At 50.7% G+C, this 19668-nt stretch overlaps 2 protein-coding genes across 2 annotated transcripts in view; one reads left to right on the top strand and one right to left on the bottom strand.

Moving 5' to 3' along the window:
- Window positions 1–1449, top strand: part of POLR2B (RNA polymerase II subunit B) — a 20820-nt gene extending 19371 nt beyond the window's left edge. Inside the window, exons 24-25 of the mRNA XM_069784750.1 lie at window positions 118–313; window positions 1202–1449. Coding sequence (XP_069640851.1) covers window positions 118–313; window positions 1202–1291 — 286 coding nt within the window. The 3' untranslated portion in view covers window positions 1292–1449. The remainder of the gene's footprint in view (window positions 1–117; window positions 314–1201) is intronic.
- Window positions 1395–19668, bottom strand: IGFBP7 (insulin like growth factor binding protein 7). Its single transcript, XM_069784804.1, has 5 exons — window positions 19163–19668; window positions 6196–6305; window positions 4928–5044; window positions 3939–4065; window positions 1395–1627 (listed from the first exon to the last, which is right to left on the bottom strand). Exons 1-5 carry the CDS (start codon window positions 19626–19628, stop codon window positions 1608–1610), a joined length of 840 nt encoding a protein of 279 aa, XP_069640905.1. The 5' UTR covers window positions 19629–19668; the 3' UTR covers window positions 1395–1607.

The following is a 19668-nucleotide window of genomic DNA, read 5'->3' as shown; positions in this document are numbered from 1 at the left end:
AGCTTTACACCTGCCTTGTAATACTGCTGTTGTGTTTCTGATAAGTTACTTGTTCCACCAACAGGAACAGATGTATTTTACCAAAGAACTCGAGTTTTTTTCTTTTCCTCTTTTCAGTGATGGTGGCCTTCGTTTTGGAGAAATGGAACGCGATTGCCAGATTGCTCATGGAGCAGCCCAGTTCTTGAGAGAAAGATTGTTTGAAGCTTCAGACCCGTACCAAGTCCATGTCTGTAACCTCTGTGGAATCATGGCAATTGCAAACACAAGGACTCACACCTATGAATGCCGGGGATGCCGTAATAAAACTCAGGTATGTGTGGTTTTCATCAGCCAGTGTTTCTCTTTGTGGGCAAGAGGAAATGCCACTTCGGTGAACAGGAGGATAGGGAAGTAAATATTTAAAGAAGCACCATAACAATTGCTATTTTAGTTTCATAACTGTTTTCAGTGTTTATAGTGTCCTAGTTAATTTGGATGTTTCCTTATTAATTTTACAGTGTTGGCTTGCCACTTGGCAGGAAATGCTGTTCAAGTATTTTGCAGTGCAGAGTTTTCAGAGACTTTAAAAGTAAACGCTTGAGAGATTATTTTTAGAAATAAAACTCAGAATCGCAGGAATTTAGAGCCATCACCCTTGTGACTGTCCCCGTGAAGATATTTATGCTTGCAGAGCTGGGTCCCCATGGGAGGTCTTTTGTGTTGCACTTTTTTTTTTTTTAATTAAAAAAAAGCTCTGTAGTGTGTGCTTGGTTACAGAACTATGTCAAGAGAGAGTGGCAGCAGAGATAAAAATAGTTGCCTTAAACAGGCTTGTTTTTGTGCTAGGGCCTGACTCCTGCATCTCTGACAATGGCATTGGGGTTACTGAAGAGATGTGTGCTGGAAATCTTAACTGCATTTACTGCACATCAGGCACACTTTACTATGCACATGTTCCCTTGTTAAATGGCTCAGATCCCTTGGCTGCAGGTTTTATTATTAAAAATGCGTTCTGGATAGCTGCTGTGTAGCCTCTGCAGACCACCTCAGCTTCCCTCTTGCTTTGTTGCTGTCTGTGAGCAATTGTTGTTAAATGCTTTCATGCATAACTTCAGATTCAGTTTTGAGCCATAAAACTTGACAAATTATTTGTGTAGAGGGTGGTGGAAGTTGATGCTTTAGGAGTTCTTATCACAAGCCTTTTGAAATCTCTTTCCAGATATCTTTGGTTCGAATGCCCTATGCCTGCAAACTCCTCTTCCAAGAACTGATGTCTATGAGTATTGCACCTCGTATGATGAGTGTTTAGCCTTTAAAAGGGCTTTTTTAAAAAATGATGAGACTGAAGTGCTCAAGTTTTGTTACGTTTTGTGTAGGTTGCATTTAAAACACAGTTTTACTCATCTGCTACGTGCTGTTCAAAAGTATGTTTATTTCCTGTAAATAGAATTAAAATTTGTAATCAAACTTGTGAATCTCTTTATTTGTGTATCTGTGAAAGAAGTGCGCAAGCAAATTGGTGATCAAAGAATAAGGGAGTAAGAGGGAATGATTAGTGAGCCAGAGGTTGCAGCTTTCCAAAATACTAATTTAAAACTGTGCGAAGTGAAAGTCCTCACATCACATCACAGCTCTGCACCGTCATCTGTGGAAAAACAAAACTATGTTACGCTCTGTACTGTTCTAAGGGGTAACATCACAACTTGGGCAGTAGCACAGTGAGTGAGTTTTCTGATGTCTTAGCTGAGGGTGAGACCTGACAGCTCAGTCCTTCCCTCCCTTCCCTTCTACAGGACTACAGCAGCAGGGAGATGGTAATAGATGTCATTTTTCTGTGCTGAGATCACTTGGACGCAGACTGACTAACCACGGTAGTGTGTAGCTATGGAGAAGCCTGTTTCATATGACAGTTTGTTCCATTTAACATTATCGATTTCCTTTAAGTAATTGTGGACTGCCAGCTTGTTGCTGAGCTACAGCATGCTTACTTGAGAGCTTTCCTACAGCTGAAAAAGAACAGCTGTGACATGTGGTGTGCATATAAGAAATAAACCATGAGGCAGTACGCACGGTACTACAACCTTGCAGTAGTTACTGTGAGAGGGGGAGCGAACAACTTACACTCCAGAATAGAAGTGTGCTGCTCATGGCACAACTCAGTAAAACTCAATTTCATTCATGTCTGTAAATAAGGTTTTGAAAAGGGATTAGAGACTAGCTAAAAACCTTTAGCAAGGCTTCTATGCGTAATTGACACTGGGATTCATTTTATGCTCTTATTTTATGGCAGGTGCTGTCAGTATTCTGCTAAAGGAAGTCTTTCAGCTATTCAGGGATATAAGGATAGAGAAAGTCAAGACTATATCTAGCTAAAGCTACTGGATACTAGGATAAAGCTACTGGGATTAAAACTAAGGATTATGTCCAAAAGTGTATTTGGGCAGCACAGTATTCTCTAGCTGGCTGCTTTGTTCCCACTGCCTCTCCCTCTAGCATGGTTCCAGTTACTGTTCCAGCTCTCCAGATTTATTCCATAGCACACACAGCCGTGGTACTAAGCCATCCTCTTTGCAGCTGGAATGAAGGTGGTTGGTTTGCTGTCAGCTTTGGACGCAGCCTGGCAAAGAGGACCTGGGTTTGAAAACTGGCTGAGGCTGGAGGGTAAAGGTTTCAGATCTTGCCTAAAGGCCTACTGTGGCATATCTATCCCCTCCTGGGTTTGACACTCCAGCATGCAGAGAGAATGGCAGGGACTAGAATGTTTCCAGGATGGGGAAGAAAAAGGAGGTGCAGGGATTTAAATGCTTGAAGCTCCCCCTCAGTCTTGGGGTTGGTTGTGCTAATACTGCTCCCAGGAGCGATGGGCAGGTTTGGAAGTGAAAGAGAACGGAGAAAGGAAGATACAAATTTAGGGCTAGAAAACCACTGAAAGTTGCTTTGTAAAACGCCCAAAAGGTGTTTTTAATTTTGTATCTTAATCTCCAGTGCTTTATAGCACTTGAGGGGTTATTTAACAATCCCACGAGAACTCTAGCAGCTGAGATTTACTGGGAATCATAGAATCATACAATAGTTTGGGTTGGAAGGGACCTTTAAAGGTCATCTAGTCCAACCTCATTCCAATGAGCAGGAACATCTTTGACTAGATCAGGTTGCTAAGAGCCCCGTCCAGCCTGACCTTGAATGTTTCCAGGGATGGGGTATCTAGCACCTCTCTGAGCAACCTGTTCCAGTGTTTTGCCACCCTCATCGTAAAAAATTTCTTCCTTATATCTAGTCTAAATCTACCCTCTTTTAGTTTAAAACCATTACCCCTTGTCCTATCACAACAGGCCGTGCTAAAAAGCCTTCTCTTCTCCAGGTTGAACAACCCCAACTGTCTCAACCTTTCCTCATAGGAGGGGTGTTCCATCCCTCTGATCATTTTTGTGGCCTTCCTCTGGATGTGCTCCAACAGGTCCGTGTCTTTCCTGTGCTGAGGACCCCAGAGCTGAATGCAGTACTCCAGGTGGGGTCTCACCAGCATGGAGTAGAGGGCCAGAATCACCTCCCTCGACCTGCTGGCTACGCTTCTTGTTTATGCAGCCCAGGATACGGTTGGCTTTCTGGGCTGCGAGCACACGTTGTCAGGTCACGTCCAGCTTTTCATCCACCAGTACCCCCAAGTCATTCTCCACAGGGCTGCTCTGAACTCCATCATCCCCCAGCCTGTATTGATACCGTGGGTTGCCCCAAGCCAGATGGAGGACCTTGCACTTGTTGAACCTCATGAGGTTCACACGGGCCCACTTCTTGATTTTGTTTTGCCAAATCCAGTAAAAGCTGCGTGTTAAACTGAGATTTCTAGTGTGCATTTTTTTTTTCAAAAGCATTAAGCAGAGGTGGTCCTTCTGTATCAAGTAACTGAATAAACTGTTAGGGGGAAGAGCTGCTGAGTGTTCGACCACGCTACCTACCTTTGGTCAGGGCTATTTCATGCAGAGTTTCCACAACGTGGATTTTTGCAGAAGCTGTTGCCTCTCCTTTGGCATTTGATGCGTGACACTCATATTCTCCAGCATCCTCTTTGCTCAGAGGAGATATCTAAGGAAAGAAACATCCCCCATCCCCCAGTAAGTATCCTGTGCATAGGTAGAGGTGATTCTGTTTTAAGGTATCTTATATAACTTGCAAATTGCTTGAGACATAATGAGATGAACAGAGTGCATGAAGTAGCAGTTAACCCTGAGGGAACCACACTGACTGCACGATTTCTTCTGTCTGCTTTAAACAGTCCTTGTTTCCACCTCTGCTTTTGTAAGTGGTGCGGGAACCAACACCCTGAGCTGTGCTCCCTTCTGCCAGCTTCTCTGCAGCTGGGAGCCGTCATACTTGCAATTCCTTTACTGGGATGCACAGCAGCTCCCTCTGGCCACCCTACTGCTTCCCTCTGATGTCTGGTGACTACTGATTAGCCGGCAGGTACTCCTGTAGCTTAGGAGGTCTGCTGAGTGAGAGCTGATGGCTTCTGTGCTGTGCTGTTCTCTTCTCAGGCAGATGATGTCTTTCACTGAGGAAAGGACAGTTCTGCCAGATCTATAAGGGCTCCTCAGCTGTGGGTGGGTCTTAGGGATGCCTTGTCGCTGTACTGATTCCTTCCTAGACATGGTGAGGGTTGTAGTAATGCCAATTAATGACATACAGAAAGGAGATCTTCTATTTAAGCCTAGCCTTCTCTGATCTAGAATGCATGCTTCTGCTGCATGCTAGACAGAGGGGAAAAACTGCAACAGGTGAGACTGGAGCCAGCAGCCACCCTTACCCTTTATGCCTAATTCACACAGGCTGTTCTCCTCTAAATGCCCTGTATGTTGCCACATGTCTTCTGTGCTATTCTTTGTTCATGAGCTGTCTGCAAACTGCACTGTACCATTTGTGCAGCTCTGCACACACACAAAGTACTTACGAGTACCCAGCCAGTCACTTCGTGTTTCTCAGGGCCCCCTCGGGTCTGGATAGCCAAGTTTTCCCGGTCCCCAGGCAGAAGCTCCATCCTCTGGACACCATACTGTCCCTGAATTATCTAAACAGAAGGGCAGAAAGGGGCAAGAATTTTGGGGCTTATTTATGCTAGAACTGTTAGGACCATACCTGCTCACCCAGCAAGCTGCTCTGGGACCCCTATGAATAAAGTTCACTGTCTCAGAACAGAGCAATCTTTGGGCCAATCTATTTTTTTTTCCTCTGTAGTATTCTTAAGCTAGTCTTTTGAATTTGCTACCAGAGGAAATGTTGCTTTTTTTTTAGCCAGATTAACGAGTATGGACATTAAATGCTGCTTGTGAGAAAAATGAAGAGGTTGTCAAACATGTCATCATATTACAAGAGCCACCTGTTTCACAGTCTGAGAATGGTATGAATTTTGAGTTCACTTCATCTAGCCTAAACAAATAAAATGGTTATAATTTCTTTCCTTTTTCCTGTAATGAATGTATGAATGTGGGATAGTTCAAGGACTCTAGAGCGATGAAGGAACTACCTAATGGAGAGATGATACTACTCCTGCAGATTCAGGAAGCAGAAGGGAATACAGTTAATGATGGAGTTCCTCAAGGATAAGTCTCAGAAGCAGTTGAATTACTTAGTTTAATTTGTTTTCTTGGCACAGCTAATAGGACTTCGCTATTTGCAGGAATCAGAATCAGTATTGTTTCAGCTTAAGACCCCTTCCAGGTACCCACAAAGCTGTGGCATTTGAAGAGGCTACAGGGGCCACGCAGTGGCTCTCAGCCCTACAGCTAGGATCCTCTCTGCTCAACACTGGCCCCTGCCCTAAGCACAGGTGTTACCAGCGTGCTGCCCAAATCGGCATGCCGCTGGCTACTGGAGATAACCACCGCATGCGGTTCCTTTTCCTGACGTGGGCGAGCCGTGTCCAGCCACCTCAGGAGCCACTGCTGCCAGCAGGGTGACAGCAGGTCAAGGGACATTCCCTGCGTGCTCTGAATACCAGGGGCTGCCAAGAGAAACACAAGTCTTGTTCTGCCTCGGGATCAACAAGAGTTTAGAACAAGCAATGACTAGAGACTAAGCAAAGCCAGATGTTTGGGGGTGGACAGAACTGTACCAATGGGAGAACTCATCAAGGGGATCTGCTACGGCCTTTATGCTTACCAGGCAGTTTGAGCTGCCTCAGGTTTGCTATGCTCTAAGAGCTCCTAGCAGGGCCCTTACCTTGTTCCAGATGAGGACAGGGGTTGGGATGCCCATGACTTCACAGCTCAGGTAGATCTGTGCTCCTGTCACATTCCAGATGTCCTTAGGAGGGGTCACAATGGAGGGTCCTGCAAAAAAATGGGAGGAATGCTTTTAAGCACCGGGTGACTGCAAGCCTGTCTCCTTGCTAGCCTTTTAAGTGTGGCCGGTCACTTCTGATGGGTTTTGAGGATGAGGTGAAGGGGGTCCCCTGCTTGGAGCAAAGCTTGCTGGACTGATCCCACATCACAGCACTTCTTGCTCCAAAGCTACATATGCATCCGACCTTAAGCTGTTCAGGCTGGTGTGCCCTTGCCCCAGATGGAAACTCAAGTGTTGAGCAGTTCAGGTGATCAGTCCATCTACTTGCAAGACTGAGGTTAGAGGTAAGATAATGTTTGTATTCTGTTATCTCAGGGGCTGAGCAGGACTTGCAAACTGCTGCTTCTGCTCACGGTGCAGCCACGAAGTGCACCGTTGACACTCCACTGGCATGGAGGAAAGGACTCCCCAGGAGACAGGGTGGGTCCCCACTCACTCTCCCATGCTACCGAGAGCTTGGCCAGCTTTGCAGCATCCTTTTTCCCAGCATGATTTTCACCTGCAGCAAAGCCTGTGGCAGCTGGCTAGCAGAATTCAATGTTATGCTGCTCCCTTTTTACCTGTGTGAAATATTCAGCCAAAGGAGGCTGGCTGGAGGGTAGCAGAGCTCTTCTTGGGGGGGATCTGCGAAGGGACCAGGTGAATGTAGAGCTCCATTTTTCCCCAGAGAGCTCCAATCCCTAGTTAAATAGGGAATTGTTTCCAAAGCGAGATGGGAACAGAGCTGTTTTGCAGATCTGGCTGGAGATATTTACCCCTTGGGCTGGGAAATGTTGGAGACGTAACCCATATCCCAGGAAGGGAAGAATGGCCTTTTCTGTTTAGTCCCTCTTTAGTGGGGCTGTTTTGCAAAATGCAGCTATTAATTCCCCACAATAGGAAAAGCAGACCAAAGGAGTACATAGTGTTTATTTCCACTTGATAGCTTCAAGAACGCAGCAGCTTTTCCCCTTCTGCTCTGAAGATGCAGGCAGTAACAGGAAACAAGCTCCCATTAGGTTCCACCAGAAGAAGGCATGTCCTATGTGAACAAGTACTCCAGAGCCAGCCTGACTGAAGCCTCTGGGTATGTTGGCTCACAGAGCATGGCTCATTCCCAGCTCCATAAAAGAAGGGTAGGTTTGGGTCCTGATGCTCCTTCTGGGGTCCTGAACATGCACTGACCTCAGCCCCACATGTGCATTCTGCCTTGCAGCCCTCTTGCAGGCAGTGGGGAGCAGGTTTCAGGTGCATCCCACTGCACCAATATCTTCCAGCAGAAAGCTGGCATCTTTTTTTCCTCCTCAGGATCTGGAGGCAGATCCACGCTGGTATCACTAGCCAGAGGACATCAGCCATCCCTCAGTATTAGCCCAAGGGATGCCAAGGTGGCTCCCCACTCCTGAGCAGCTGATATGATCCCAGAGAAGTGTTTGCTCTTCTCTTCCAAGACTTCCCTCTCCAGGAATGACTGTACACAGCCTGCTGATGGGAAGCTGCTAAGAGACCAGGGGTGGCTGCAATCCAAATTCTCCATTACAGAGATATCCCAGACCTGGTTTTACAAGGAGGTAGCTGCGTAGAAGCAGGGAACTTTTATGTGTAGCCCCAGGGCCATGGTTAAAGCCGCACCTAATGATCAGTATGAGCTGGTTTCCTGGCAGACAGACATCACAACCCAGGTGCTCCTTATCTGCACAGAACTGAGTCTCTCAGCTGAGAAAAGGATTTAAGCAGTGTTTCGTTACGCTGCTTACCCTGTTGTTGGTTGTGCTGCTGCGTGAACTGATTCCTGCGCGTGGGCCAGGAGAGAGGTGTGTCAGAGCCACAGCACCCTTTCCCGTATGGAAGAGTACTGGAGTTATCCTTGCTCCAGGTGGTCCAGAGCAGATCCGTACCTCCAGCCCGTGCCCGGCTCTGCACTCTCAGCAACACCCTGCAGGATGTTGTTCTCCTGCAGGTAGTCCAGCGGGGTGACCCGTGGGGCTAGCACCCCCAGCGCGCTCCTGCGCGAAGCACTGCCTGACCCCCGCACCAGCCCAGGGTATTGCCATCCCTGTGTCGGGGCCGCCTCAGGTCATGCACTCTGCTCCCCTTCCCCAGCGCAGCCGTTTCCTCGTTTCTTTTTCTGGTGTCCCTTGAGCAATAGGGACAATAGGGCGTTTGGCAGCTCCGGTGGGATCCGGATGTCCCCAGGCGGCTCAGCTCACCTCGTGCTCTGCAAGGACCTCCGGCAGATGTGCACCCAGCATCGCCTGCTGCTGCTGCCACCCTCTGCTCCAGCCATGCAAAACCCTCCACTTGCAAGGTGCCCTTCCTGGGGCAGAGCTGTTCCTCGAGAGGTCTACGTTTGCCCCTGTATGACACCGTCCTCTTTATCACCGGTCGCTGGGCTTCTCCGTGAGGCAGGAGAAACACAACTGCCTCCAAATGACTACCATCTCCCACCACAGAAAAGGAGAGATATCCTGATTCTTATGTTAAAAGCCAGGTGGATTTTAAGGCACTGTTAGGCTCTTCCAGAATCTGGCTCAATCCTTCCCTGGTTGGGAATGGGCAGCATTCAACGCACCACTAAATCCACTGCCTGAGGCGTCTCAGTTTTGGCTGCCACTGAGTTTCCCCCTGCGTCACGGGCCTGGACACCCTCTGCCTGGGGATGTTTGTTCACCCTGCCAGGAGAAGGTCACACCAGGATTTCTCTGCAGCAGCTGCTGGCAGGGGAAAAGAGAGAGGGAATTTCTACCCACCTCCTGGGCGAGGAGAAATTGTTTCTCTTCCCTGGAAAGAGGGAATTGCCTGCACAGCTTCACAGCGAAGCTCCAGCTGACTCGGCACAGCAGCCACAGCACAGAGAGAGCCTGGCTGCTGTGAGGCGGTCCTGAGCTCGGGACGCACATCTTGATCTAACCAGGAGGAACATTGAGACTCTGCCTTTGGCTGCAAAATGAACGGGGAGCATTCACAGGCCGCCGCCTCTATCCGGCACAGCCTTGAGGCCAGGAGGGAATACACATCCTGAGAGGTGCAACAGTGTCATGGGAAGAGTCAGTGTGGTCTCTTGGGATATTTGACTTAAATCCAGACAGCCACAACTCTAGAGCTGGGCTTCTTCCTCCACTAAAAATAAATGAGAAAGGCCAAGAAGTCAGCAGATTTAAAGTCAAATCACGACAGGCCACAGCAGTAGCTAGACTCCCACCACGTGAGCTGACGTCCAGGTGCATGGCAGCCACCCTGCTTACTGCCTGTTTTGGTCCCACTCACACTCCCTCCCACAGTCCCCTGAAGCAGCCAGAGATGGACAGGGGATGTGGCAACCTGCCACGACAGGAGAGGCAGGGGATGCCTGAGCCTTGCAGGGACTTCAGAGGATGTGAGGGCATTCCCCCCTCAAGTCACCCCTCTTGCTTCGGGGGTCCTTGTGAAGGAAGCGAGGCCACCGTGCACTCAGCAGGACTGGAAACAAGCCCACCTTGTACAGAGCAGGTGAGTTGATTCCTGCCAGCAAGGAACCCCCTAGCCCTCATCCTACAGCCTGCATCTTAGAGGCCTTGCTGCTCTCCTTGCAGCACTGCCCACAAAGGGGAACGTTTCTCCGTCCGCTTCTTTCGACCTGGGGACTTGTGGGTTGCACCTGCTGATGAAAATGGTCACCACCATCGATGCGGCTGAGTGGTCTCTGCTCCCCGCCAGGGACGGAGCCAGGGGGACTGGGGATGTACAGGATGCTCCCTGCTGGTACTTGCCCTGACTGCACAGGACCTCCTTGGCCAAGAGGACAGTGCAGGCTGTTGATGGAGATCATCTGCTCTCGGCAGGCACTTCAGGCATTTCCTCCCCACTCTGCCCATTGTTCGTAAGACAAATAGCTCTCCCTGGCCAGGGAACGGGCTTACTTACAGAGCCAGTGAGCTCATTCACCCTGGGGAGAGGAGCCTGAAAGCACAGGGACTGTTTTTTCTGCAGATCACAGGGAGCTGACAGCCTGCGTTATGTCAAAAGTAGCAGCCGGAGAGGAGTTCTCACTGCTGTTATGTAGTTGCTTTTCTGCCGCAGCAGCACGTGGCAGAGCCTGTGACTTCCTCGATGAGGCTATCATTTGGCATCTGTTCCCGACACCTGTCCCGTGCTGGGCACCTCTTCTCTGGTCAGCCACAGCAGGCGGAGATCAGGCATCTCCCAGCCCACCCATCAGCCCCTTGCTGGTACCTGGATGGTCTATCGCAGCTCAGGGTCTGCTGGTCCTTGCTGATCTTCCTTTGGTGTCCACACACACACACACACAAATAAATCACACCCCAGCAAGCAGAGCAATAACTTTCTTGCTAAAATTAAGGGGGCTGCAGGTATGTCACTAAAGGCAAAAATAAGCTCAATGTGAAGCACTGTGGGGTATGCCCTGGCGCTTGGGTGTGCATGGGAAGTCCCGACCACAAACATACAAAGCTGTGTACCGCATGCTGAAGCTCGCATGGGCACCAGCCTGGTTCCCCGCCAGTCCTCCTGAGCACTGCATCACTGTGCCATGGCCCGGGGTGAAACACAGACTGGGAACACTCTCCACGAGACAGCAAATGAAAGCAAAAGCTAGACATTGTTCACCCTCACAAGCTCTTGCAAGTCTGAAAACAGACCTGCTCCAGTCTCCTAAGTTGCTGGGAAAGTATTTTCCCTTCAAAATGACTTTATATGGAGAAGGGGAAACCTTCAGTAAGCAGCATCTACTCATTCTAGCTGGCACAGCCTCAGCTGCTCCCTCCCAGGTCAGTGCTCTGCGAGAGGCAGCAGCAGACGGGAAGTGCAAGCAGCTTCTGGCCTTCCCCATTCCCAAAGCTGCCTGCTGCTTTCTGGCAGACTTACAAGCCTCCTTCTTTACCTTTTTCTGAAGGCATTTCTCCCCTTCCTTTAACCTGGCCTTGAAGAGACTAAGGAGGTACAGAAGGAAGCTCTGAGACATCCAGACCAAAGGAGATGCCAGATGCTAAGCCTGTGCAGATACTCCCCCTCAGACTTCAGGAGCCCAGTGACCCTGAAAAGGCTGCAAACGCGAACACAGCTTTGCCCCAAGCCCTGGAGACTTGGGACTGAGTCAGCGTGAGGCAGGGCCCTGGGCCACCATCTATCTGCCATGGATCTCCTCCTGCTTCCCGCCCCACCGGGCTCAGCGTGGAGCAGACCAATAAGAGCTGGAAATCCCACCCCTGCTGTTTTACCACGGTTCGGGAACGCTGCCTTCAGAGACCTTGTGCATGACCTTTATATGGCTACTTATCGGTCATCCGTGGGGTTTACATATGGGTGGGAGGGAGAAGCGGGTGGCCCTGCAAAGGACAAAGCCCCAAGCCCTTTCTCCCTTACCTAGCAGGCAGGATGGGTCTGCGCTGGCTCGAGTGTTGTGCCCAGAGAAAAGGCTGTGCCTCTGCACGCCTCGTGCCCAGCTCAGCGCTCTGCCGCATCCAGCAGCATCCTCAACGCAAGCTGAATCTCAAAGCTGGGGCAACGGGGAGGCCAGTGTGGCTGAGGCTGCTCTGAAGCTCAGCTGCAAGCTTATAACCACGCTTGCCCCTGGAAACAGCCAAATGGGGAAAGGGCAAGCCCTCTGAGTGGAGATGACACTGTCCTTGTGAGCGGACTGCAACAAGCCAACCTCTCTCCTGCCTTTTCCCCCCGTCCTGCCCTTTTTTTCCCACCTACCCTTCCTTTTGCCAGTCTCTGAAATATGCTGTCCCCAGGGTCAAACAGGCAGTAGCTTCCTGCAAACATGCTTGCTGCTTCCCAGCCATATCTGGATGCGTATTTGGGTTTTTTTTGTCCCCGACCTCCCAGACAAACTCTATAAAGAAACTTCTCTCCCTCCTCCCCTCTTCTCTTTGTGTGACCTTGGCTCAGTTTTACTAAGAAAACTGTCATGGCACAAGGACGACCACAAGCTAAAGCCTGGAAAGAACGTGAAAAGCTTGCGGTGGGACACACGGAAACAAAGCATGGCAGCATTTATGCATGGAAAAGCAAGCAGGGCTTTCAAAAGTCCGACCTGATTAGACTTGTTATGTGGTAATCTCCTATTTAGTATGAACCTCAATCAACCTCAGCCCAACAAAGGATTAAATGCATTTTTTTAAACACAGCATGCCTTTCCAGCAACAGAAAAAAACAAACATGGGGAGGAATTTGCTGATCTGTAGTCATTCCTTCCTAGTGATTTTGGATACGCTATGATGATTGAGAATGAAGACACAGGTGAAATGTGGGATCCTCTTGGGCAGTGGAGGTGTTTGCATAGTCCCCGGCATATTGGTGGCTCTCCAAGACTCTGAGCTGCCAAGTAATACATTAAACAGCTTCCCTAATAAGATTTTAGCATAGTAACCTTAAAAACTCAAGCTCCAATGAACCAAAACCTTTTCAAATAACTAGATGCCTTTTAAGGAGGAATTTATGGTCTATCCTACAAGAGTGGAAAACCCCAAAGTTACAGATGAATTTTAAAAATACCAGCATAAAGCTTCAGCCCTAGAAACTCTGTCTCAAAATCCCAATGCACTGTGTGCTGGGAAAGCAAGCACCACACTGAAAAACATCACATCCCCACACTACGCTCCATCTGAAAGGACCCCACGGTACAAAACAAAAGGTGTAACCCCACCACGCAGCTGCGCGGCTCTGCTCTGCGACGGACTCTCTGGACACAGGACAAAAATGCTGGCAAGATCCACCTGCAAATGCAACACTTTCCTTTGTGGTGGGAGAAAGCGGGTAGCAGGCTACTGCTGCAAGACCCCCACTCCCAGCTGATGCAGAAACCCAAAGCAGCTTTCCAGGAGAATTAGAGAATTCGGTTCATTTCCATCCACAGATGACTTAGCAAAAAACTTGTCTAAATCTCTCTTTCACCAGCAAAGAAGCAAGCACTCATAAAATGTGGGTGTTAAGTCCCTTAAAATCCAGGAAAGGAAGAATGGGAGGAAAGAACTAAAGCACTCTAATCCACTTGTTAACTAAAAAAGCACAAATCCACAAGAGTTTCTTGCAAAATGTGATTGGATATGAACTATGCTCTCTGGTGTCTAAAAGAGTTGGGAGCCTTTGAATTTAAGGCAGCTGTATCAGGAGAACATGAGCCAACGTCAGTGATAACAGCAGTCTGCCATCTCCCAGAAGATTTTCCCCCAAAATCCTGTTTCTGCTCTACTCTGGCAGTGGATTAAAAAAAAAAAACAACAAACCACCCTCAAAACTAAAATATTTCTGGCAAAGCCTCAACAGCTGAATTTGTACGGAATGAGCCAACAGATGTGATTCATGTTTCTTGTTTTAAAATCGACCTGTGGGAACTCGGCACTTCTTTGCAGCGCAGATGTAGCTTTATGGGACACTGAGGCACTAGCAAAGCAAAACCACTGCTGGGGTAAAGTGGCAGGAATTTGAGGGGGTGTACTTGCCCCTGGGGCTGTCAGTCTCCACGAGAGCTTGGCAGCCACGATCCTATGACCATCAGCCCATTTTTTAAGCCCTGCGGACAGCCAAGAAACCTTGCACCCACCTTTCCTGAGCCCCAGAGCTGGCAGGTGGCACCTTAGCAAAAAAAAACCTTCTAGGAGGGATGCTGTCTGGGCTTCTGGCAAGCCAAAGTGATACCCCTCTGGGGGGACAGCTCAGCTCTGGTGACTGGGACCTCTTTGCTGGTGAAAAAGAGATTTAGGCAAGTTCAGTGATGGTTATAGTCAGCTTTAAAAGAATCTCTCTCCTGGTCCTGCTGTTCATAAGCTCCGCAACCTGTGGGATGTATCCTGCAAGGTGCTGAGCCCTCGTCACCATAGAGCAAACCCCAACCCCTGCACGTTCCTAGCGCTGGGAAAAGACTTTCATGGAGCCACGGAGAGTCAAGCCACATTCAGATCATTAGAAATAAAGCAGGCTGCTTGGCAAGCCAGCAAATCTGCCCTTCGCTCAGAGGCGCCCTGAGTTTCTACCTCCAGGAGGTCTTTGTAGGTAGGTACAAAGCAGCACCAGTTCCCTGGAGAGTGAAACGCTGTCCTCTGATGTCCACCGAGAGCCGCTTTGTGGTATGCTGCATTTGGGCAAGAACAGGCGCTTGGCTTCCACCAAGAGAGAAGAGAGCATAAAATACAGACAAAGCCCTGACTGACAATGGCAAAGCAACCTGGAGACCCCAACCCTGCTGGAACAAGTATCAGGGACTTCAAACCATAAAGCCTTTGGGCTGTAATGAGGCAACTTCAGCAGTATTTCCAGCAGTCATAACATGTACCTCGAAGCAGGTATTTGCTGGTAGCTAATGATGAGAGAGACTCGGGGGTATTTGTCCCTTCTTGCACTGGTTAGGCAACAAGTCTGTGCCTGGTATTTTTCAGCTCAGAAAGATTGTCATGCCAAAAATCCTGCTAGCTTTTTGATAGGGGTTGGTGCTTTGAGGTTGTTTTTCTGCCTGGCTTGAGCTGAGCCACGCAACCCTAATTCTTTATGCCAGCTGGCTTTGCATGGCAGTGGGTACCATGATCCTCCTGCCTCAGGTCCCAGCTGGCTGTAAACAACCTCAGTGCGTGTGCTGCAGAATCAATTTCAGCCTAAATTACTGAAGCCACCAACCCCGTAAGAGGCTCTCCTGAGCATCTGCGCGCAGCCAGGTGACGGCAGTGGCAGAGGGCAGCTCCCCGGCTGTCACGGCAGCCTCCCCTCCTGCCGAGGGGACCACCAGAGGTGGCACCCCTGACCGCCTGTACCTGCCCCACCAGCGGACTTCTGCTTTGTGTCTGGGCCTGCCCTGCCTGCAAGAGCTGGCAGCAGACCTGAGTGTAGCTGTGCACGTTCATGGGCAGAGAGCAAAGGGCCGAGCCATTTAAAGGCAATGCTGGAAAGCAGCTGGAAGACTTCAGAGCATCCATCTGCTGCACAGCCTCAGCTCCCTGGCAGGGAGTGGGGCAAACCCAGAGCCAGCTAAGAGAGCAGGTGTGAGGGCACAGCACGAGCCCAGCCAGGAGGGAGCACCACGGCATCGCTGCCTGCTCCCCTGGAGCAAACGCAGGCAGCTTTGCTGTGCCCTGCTGACCCAGCACAGGCAGCCTCAAGGAGCTGGGAATGAAGCAGGGTGCCTTTTTCTAGCCATTCCTAACGGTCCTGTCCAGGCGCAACCCACTCCAGGAAGGACTGGCTGGATCCCTGCACCTGCCAAGTGCAGGTATAGCAAGGGTTATTTCCATCCTCTCAAACTCTTCTCAACTGTGTCTTCCTTTGCCCTGCAGCAGGAAGTTTTGGCTGCAACAGAAATACCTTTTTCTGCATGGCTTCACTATTTTTGTACAAAGAACACAGGCATCAGATCCCAGAGGTCTGGGAAACAAGCAGCAGAAAGAGAATCCCAAGGACAAGGTCAAGGCGAATTATGTAGGGCTGAGAACTGGCTCCTTCCTTTTGCTATTTAACAACAAAGAAAATCCAAGTTTTTCCCAGTCAGTGGGCAGTATCTCTTAGCAAGCAAAAACTGCCAAGCACTGTGCAGAAAACCCTGCAATCAGCACCACAATGAATATAGAAAGCTCAGCTGGACATGCATTTGGTCAGCTTTGTCAAATATAATTTTAATGAACTTTTATCCCCTTGGAAATATATCTATGGTGGAAAAATATGTGTGTCTCAAGGAGTATTTTGCATGTTAAGCCTTATGTAGCTCAGTGCTTTGTTTCTAGGCGGATTTACTCATGCCCACATGGTGTTGCCTATGACAAATCAGTAGGACTGCCCCTCCCAGCAGGTATACCTCCTTCAGACCCTTTGAATAGCTGGTACATATGGGACAGAGAGGGAGACAAGGCAAGAGAGAGGGTATGAAATGCAACCCCAGTTAACCAAGGAATAGGAGCCCAAGTCTTTTAATCGCTTGTGGCTGATCCCTGTCTCAAGCATGTATTTAAAGGCAGAAGAAGAGGAGGTGGCTGCGGTAAGCCTCAATCCCACCTTGCCTGAGAGGTGAGGTTTGAGCCAACAGTGGCCAGGAATCAAGAAAGTGATAAATCAGCAGCATTTGCCCCATTTGCCTCAGTCTGTGTCCTCCTGCCCTGCCACCCTTAGCATGCCGTAGTGCTAGGGTGGGTGAGGAGGAGCATCTACTAACAAGCCATTCCCAGACGCGTTCCCTTCTTCCACTGGATGCCCCATCTCCAGCTGCCACCCTTCCTGCCAACGACAGCAAAGGCCGACGGCAGCCACAGCTCTGCACCTCCTCCTCCCGCCGAGCACCAGCTTTCAAATAGGATGTGCAAAACAAGCCCTCCCTCTCCAGCTCCACTTGGAAAAAAAAAAGAGCAATCAAACACAGTTAGGACCCACTGCTGGAAACATGTTTTTCTGGATCTCTTCTCAGACTTGTAAGGCTGCTCACTCTTGGACCCAAAGGATGTGATCCTGATAGTCCAGCACGTGCATGCAGACACCTCAGAGCCCAAGTCCCCTGTCCCCCCAAGGACTTCCTTCTGTGCAAAAGCTGTCAGACAAATGGCTGATACAGGAAGGATGCTGCCTGTTTGTAGTCTCCCTGTGCAGGATCCCACCCTAGAGAGCACCTTAAGGAGATCATGTCCTTTTGTGGTGGGAAATGGCAAAAGCCAGAACTTCCACTCTTTGACTCCCACAGCATCTAGGTTCTTTTAGAAACCCAGAAAAGTGCTGTCTCCTATCTGGAAAGATACTGAAGCAGGCTCTACCCTGCGTGTCTGATGGGATGGATGTCCTCTCCTGCCATTGTTTCAAATTCTGTGTGGAGATTACAGCTCCCCTCCCCTCCCCACCCAACAGTCCTAACTGCCAGGAGGTCCTGAGGGCTACAGAAATACTTCCAATGTCTACCATGTGTGTGGGCTGAGTCCCTGCCTCAGCTGCAAGCCACAGAGCAATGCGTATCACCAGAAGAAGGTCCACAGCACAAGGAAGGTTCACGCAGCCAAGGGAAGTCTCAGAAGAGTCAGTTGCGACACCACTGCTGAGCATCCCACATCCCTCCTGCTCCCTTCCCTGAGATGCTGGGCCAGAGCTCTCCCAGCCACAGAAGCCAAAAGAAGAGCAGCTCCCCAGAGTGACATTTTGCCAGTGGCTTGGCACCCCATGCTCCAGCAAAGTTCTTAAACAACAGGTAACAGCCTGCAAAGGTGTCTTACTGCACATCTGCACACCCCAAGGGACTTTCTCCAAGGAAGGGATCCAGTTTGCGCATGGAGTGGCTGTCCTGCACTGTGACCCTCTTCAGAGAAGCTGCCACTGTGATGACCAGAGGATGGAGAAAGTCTTCTGGGAGCTGTTTGAGGCTGGCAGGCCGGTGGCCTCCCACCATCCTGCCTAGCGGCTCGTGTTTGCATTGACCTCATCAAACTCTGTCTCCATAGTCTGGCTCAAAGCCTCACCAGGCCAAGCCAGCACCCAGTCTGGGGCGGACACAGGGAAGTGCAGCAAAGGGTTGGGGCAGTAGCTTACAATATGAGTATCGATACCTGTTTTGCCACCAACTCCCAGGTGCTTTGGGCAAGACAAGTGAGAGCCCAGCACTCTTCTCAGTACACAAATGAAGTGTGACCTCAAACATCTTTCAAACACATCTGCTCACTTGGTCTGCACTGGCAGGGCCAAGCAGCAGCATGCATTTGTAGGAATGCTGTGACCGTCTCCCAAGTCTGCTGGGCAGGAAAGGCTCCTTCCAAATGCTAGAGGGAGGCCCAGACAGAGGTGGTTGTCTCTTACCCCACATTAGCCTGAGGGCTGAAGGTCCTTATCTCTCAGAGTTAACACTGTAGCACAATGTTTCTGGCTAATATATAAGCCTGATGTTTTGCACAGGGTTTGTGAAAAGCCATGCCGGACATTTAATGGGCAACATCAAAGTGCATAACCCAGTCCTGACCCAGCCTTTCCTGCTTTCCTTGGGAGCTTCAGAAACGTTTTTTTGCAAGACATACTTGGCCTCACTTATGGGAAGAAAGAGAAGGAGGGGGTGGAGGTTGTGACCCTACACATACTGTGTTTATGAAAACACTCCTCCACCAAAATGGCATTGGCGCTGCAGTATTGTCCTTGAGACGATCAGAAAAGGGCTTGCGTGCTATGTCCCACCCCTCCCTCCCTCTCTCCCAGCAAAACCCACTCTCAGCAGCCAGGACTTCTGGTAGAGGCTCCGCAGCAGAACAATTTCTTCTTTGAGCACCAACCCTAAGCTAAAGCTTGGGAAGAATCGAGCTCCTGGTTAGAAATGCTGCAAGTGCAAACTGCTATGTGCAGCTCATGGGAAAGTCACTGCTTGTTTTCATTTTGAACCAAAGCAAGCCAGCGAATGTTGGCTCTGAATTTCTGTGGCTTTCACATCCATTTAATCGTTTCCTTTTCTCGCCGTTTGCAACCTTCCTCTGTCGAACCCTCCCCTGGACAGCTCAACCCTTTTGTCCCACATCACAGCATCCCAAATTTCAAGCCGCAGGCCAAGTATGAAAAGCAGGGCAGTGTAGTTCCAGCATGGCTGGAAGCCGAGAGAGAGTGGCTACGCTTATCCACACTTCTGGCGCTGGTCTGAAGTCTTACTCCAAGCTTAGGCAGCATCACCCGGCTGGGACTCCCGAGTCCATTTCAGGTGGTTTTGAAACCATCCTGACTTTATGAGTAAGCACCCCGGTGGGATAAAACAGCACGAGGAGCACTCGGGACCAGCGTTTTCACCAGGAAGTCGCTCAGCACGGCCGGGCACCCACGCACCCACCCACGCTCCTTCCCTCCCTCCCGCCCCACGGCAGCGCCTGCCGCCCGGCCTGGCCCGGCCCTCCCGCTGCCTTCCCCGAGCGCTTCCCCTCGGGCCGCCGCCCCCCACCTTGCTCGCAGGCTCCCTTGCTGCGCTGGCTGATGGCGGGCTCGCCGCGGCTCTGGGCGCGCAGGCTGGCGGCGCGGAGCTGGCAGCCGCTGCCGTAGGTGAGCCCGTCGCTGCCGCACACCGGGTAGCGGCTCTTGCAGAGGCACACGCCGGACGGGGCGGCGGCGGAGGGAGGCTGTCCCGCGGCCGGGCCGCCCTTGGCCTTACGGCGCTGGCGGCTCTTCACGCACTCGAGGCCGGGGGCGCATCGGCCTCCCGCAGCGCCGCCGCACGCCTCCCCCTCGCCCCGGCCGCACTGCCAGCAGCAGCCGCAGGCGTCCCGCACCCGGCCTAGCGGGCAGCCCCGCGGCGGCAGCGCCGGGCACTGAGCCGCCTCGCAGGGCCCGCAGCCCCCCGCCGCCGTCGCCGTCGCGGGCACCGCCGGCAGCAGCAGCAGCGGCAGCAGCAGCAGCGCGGAAGGCGGCATGGCGGCACGGCGCCGCCCGCCCCCGGCAGGCACTTATGCC

The sequence above is a fragment of the Haliaeetus albicilla genome, chromosome 1 (assembly GCF_947461875.1).
Source record: "Haliaeetus albicilla chromosome 1, bHalAlb1.1, whole genome shotgun sequence".
NCBI lineage: Eukaryota > Metazoa > Chordata > Aves > Accipitriformes > Accipitridae > Haliaeetus > Haliaeetus albicilla.
This window is presented reverse-complemented; position numbering and strand designations above follow the sequence as displayed.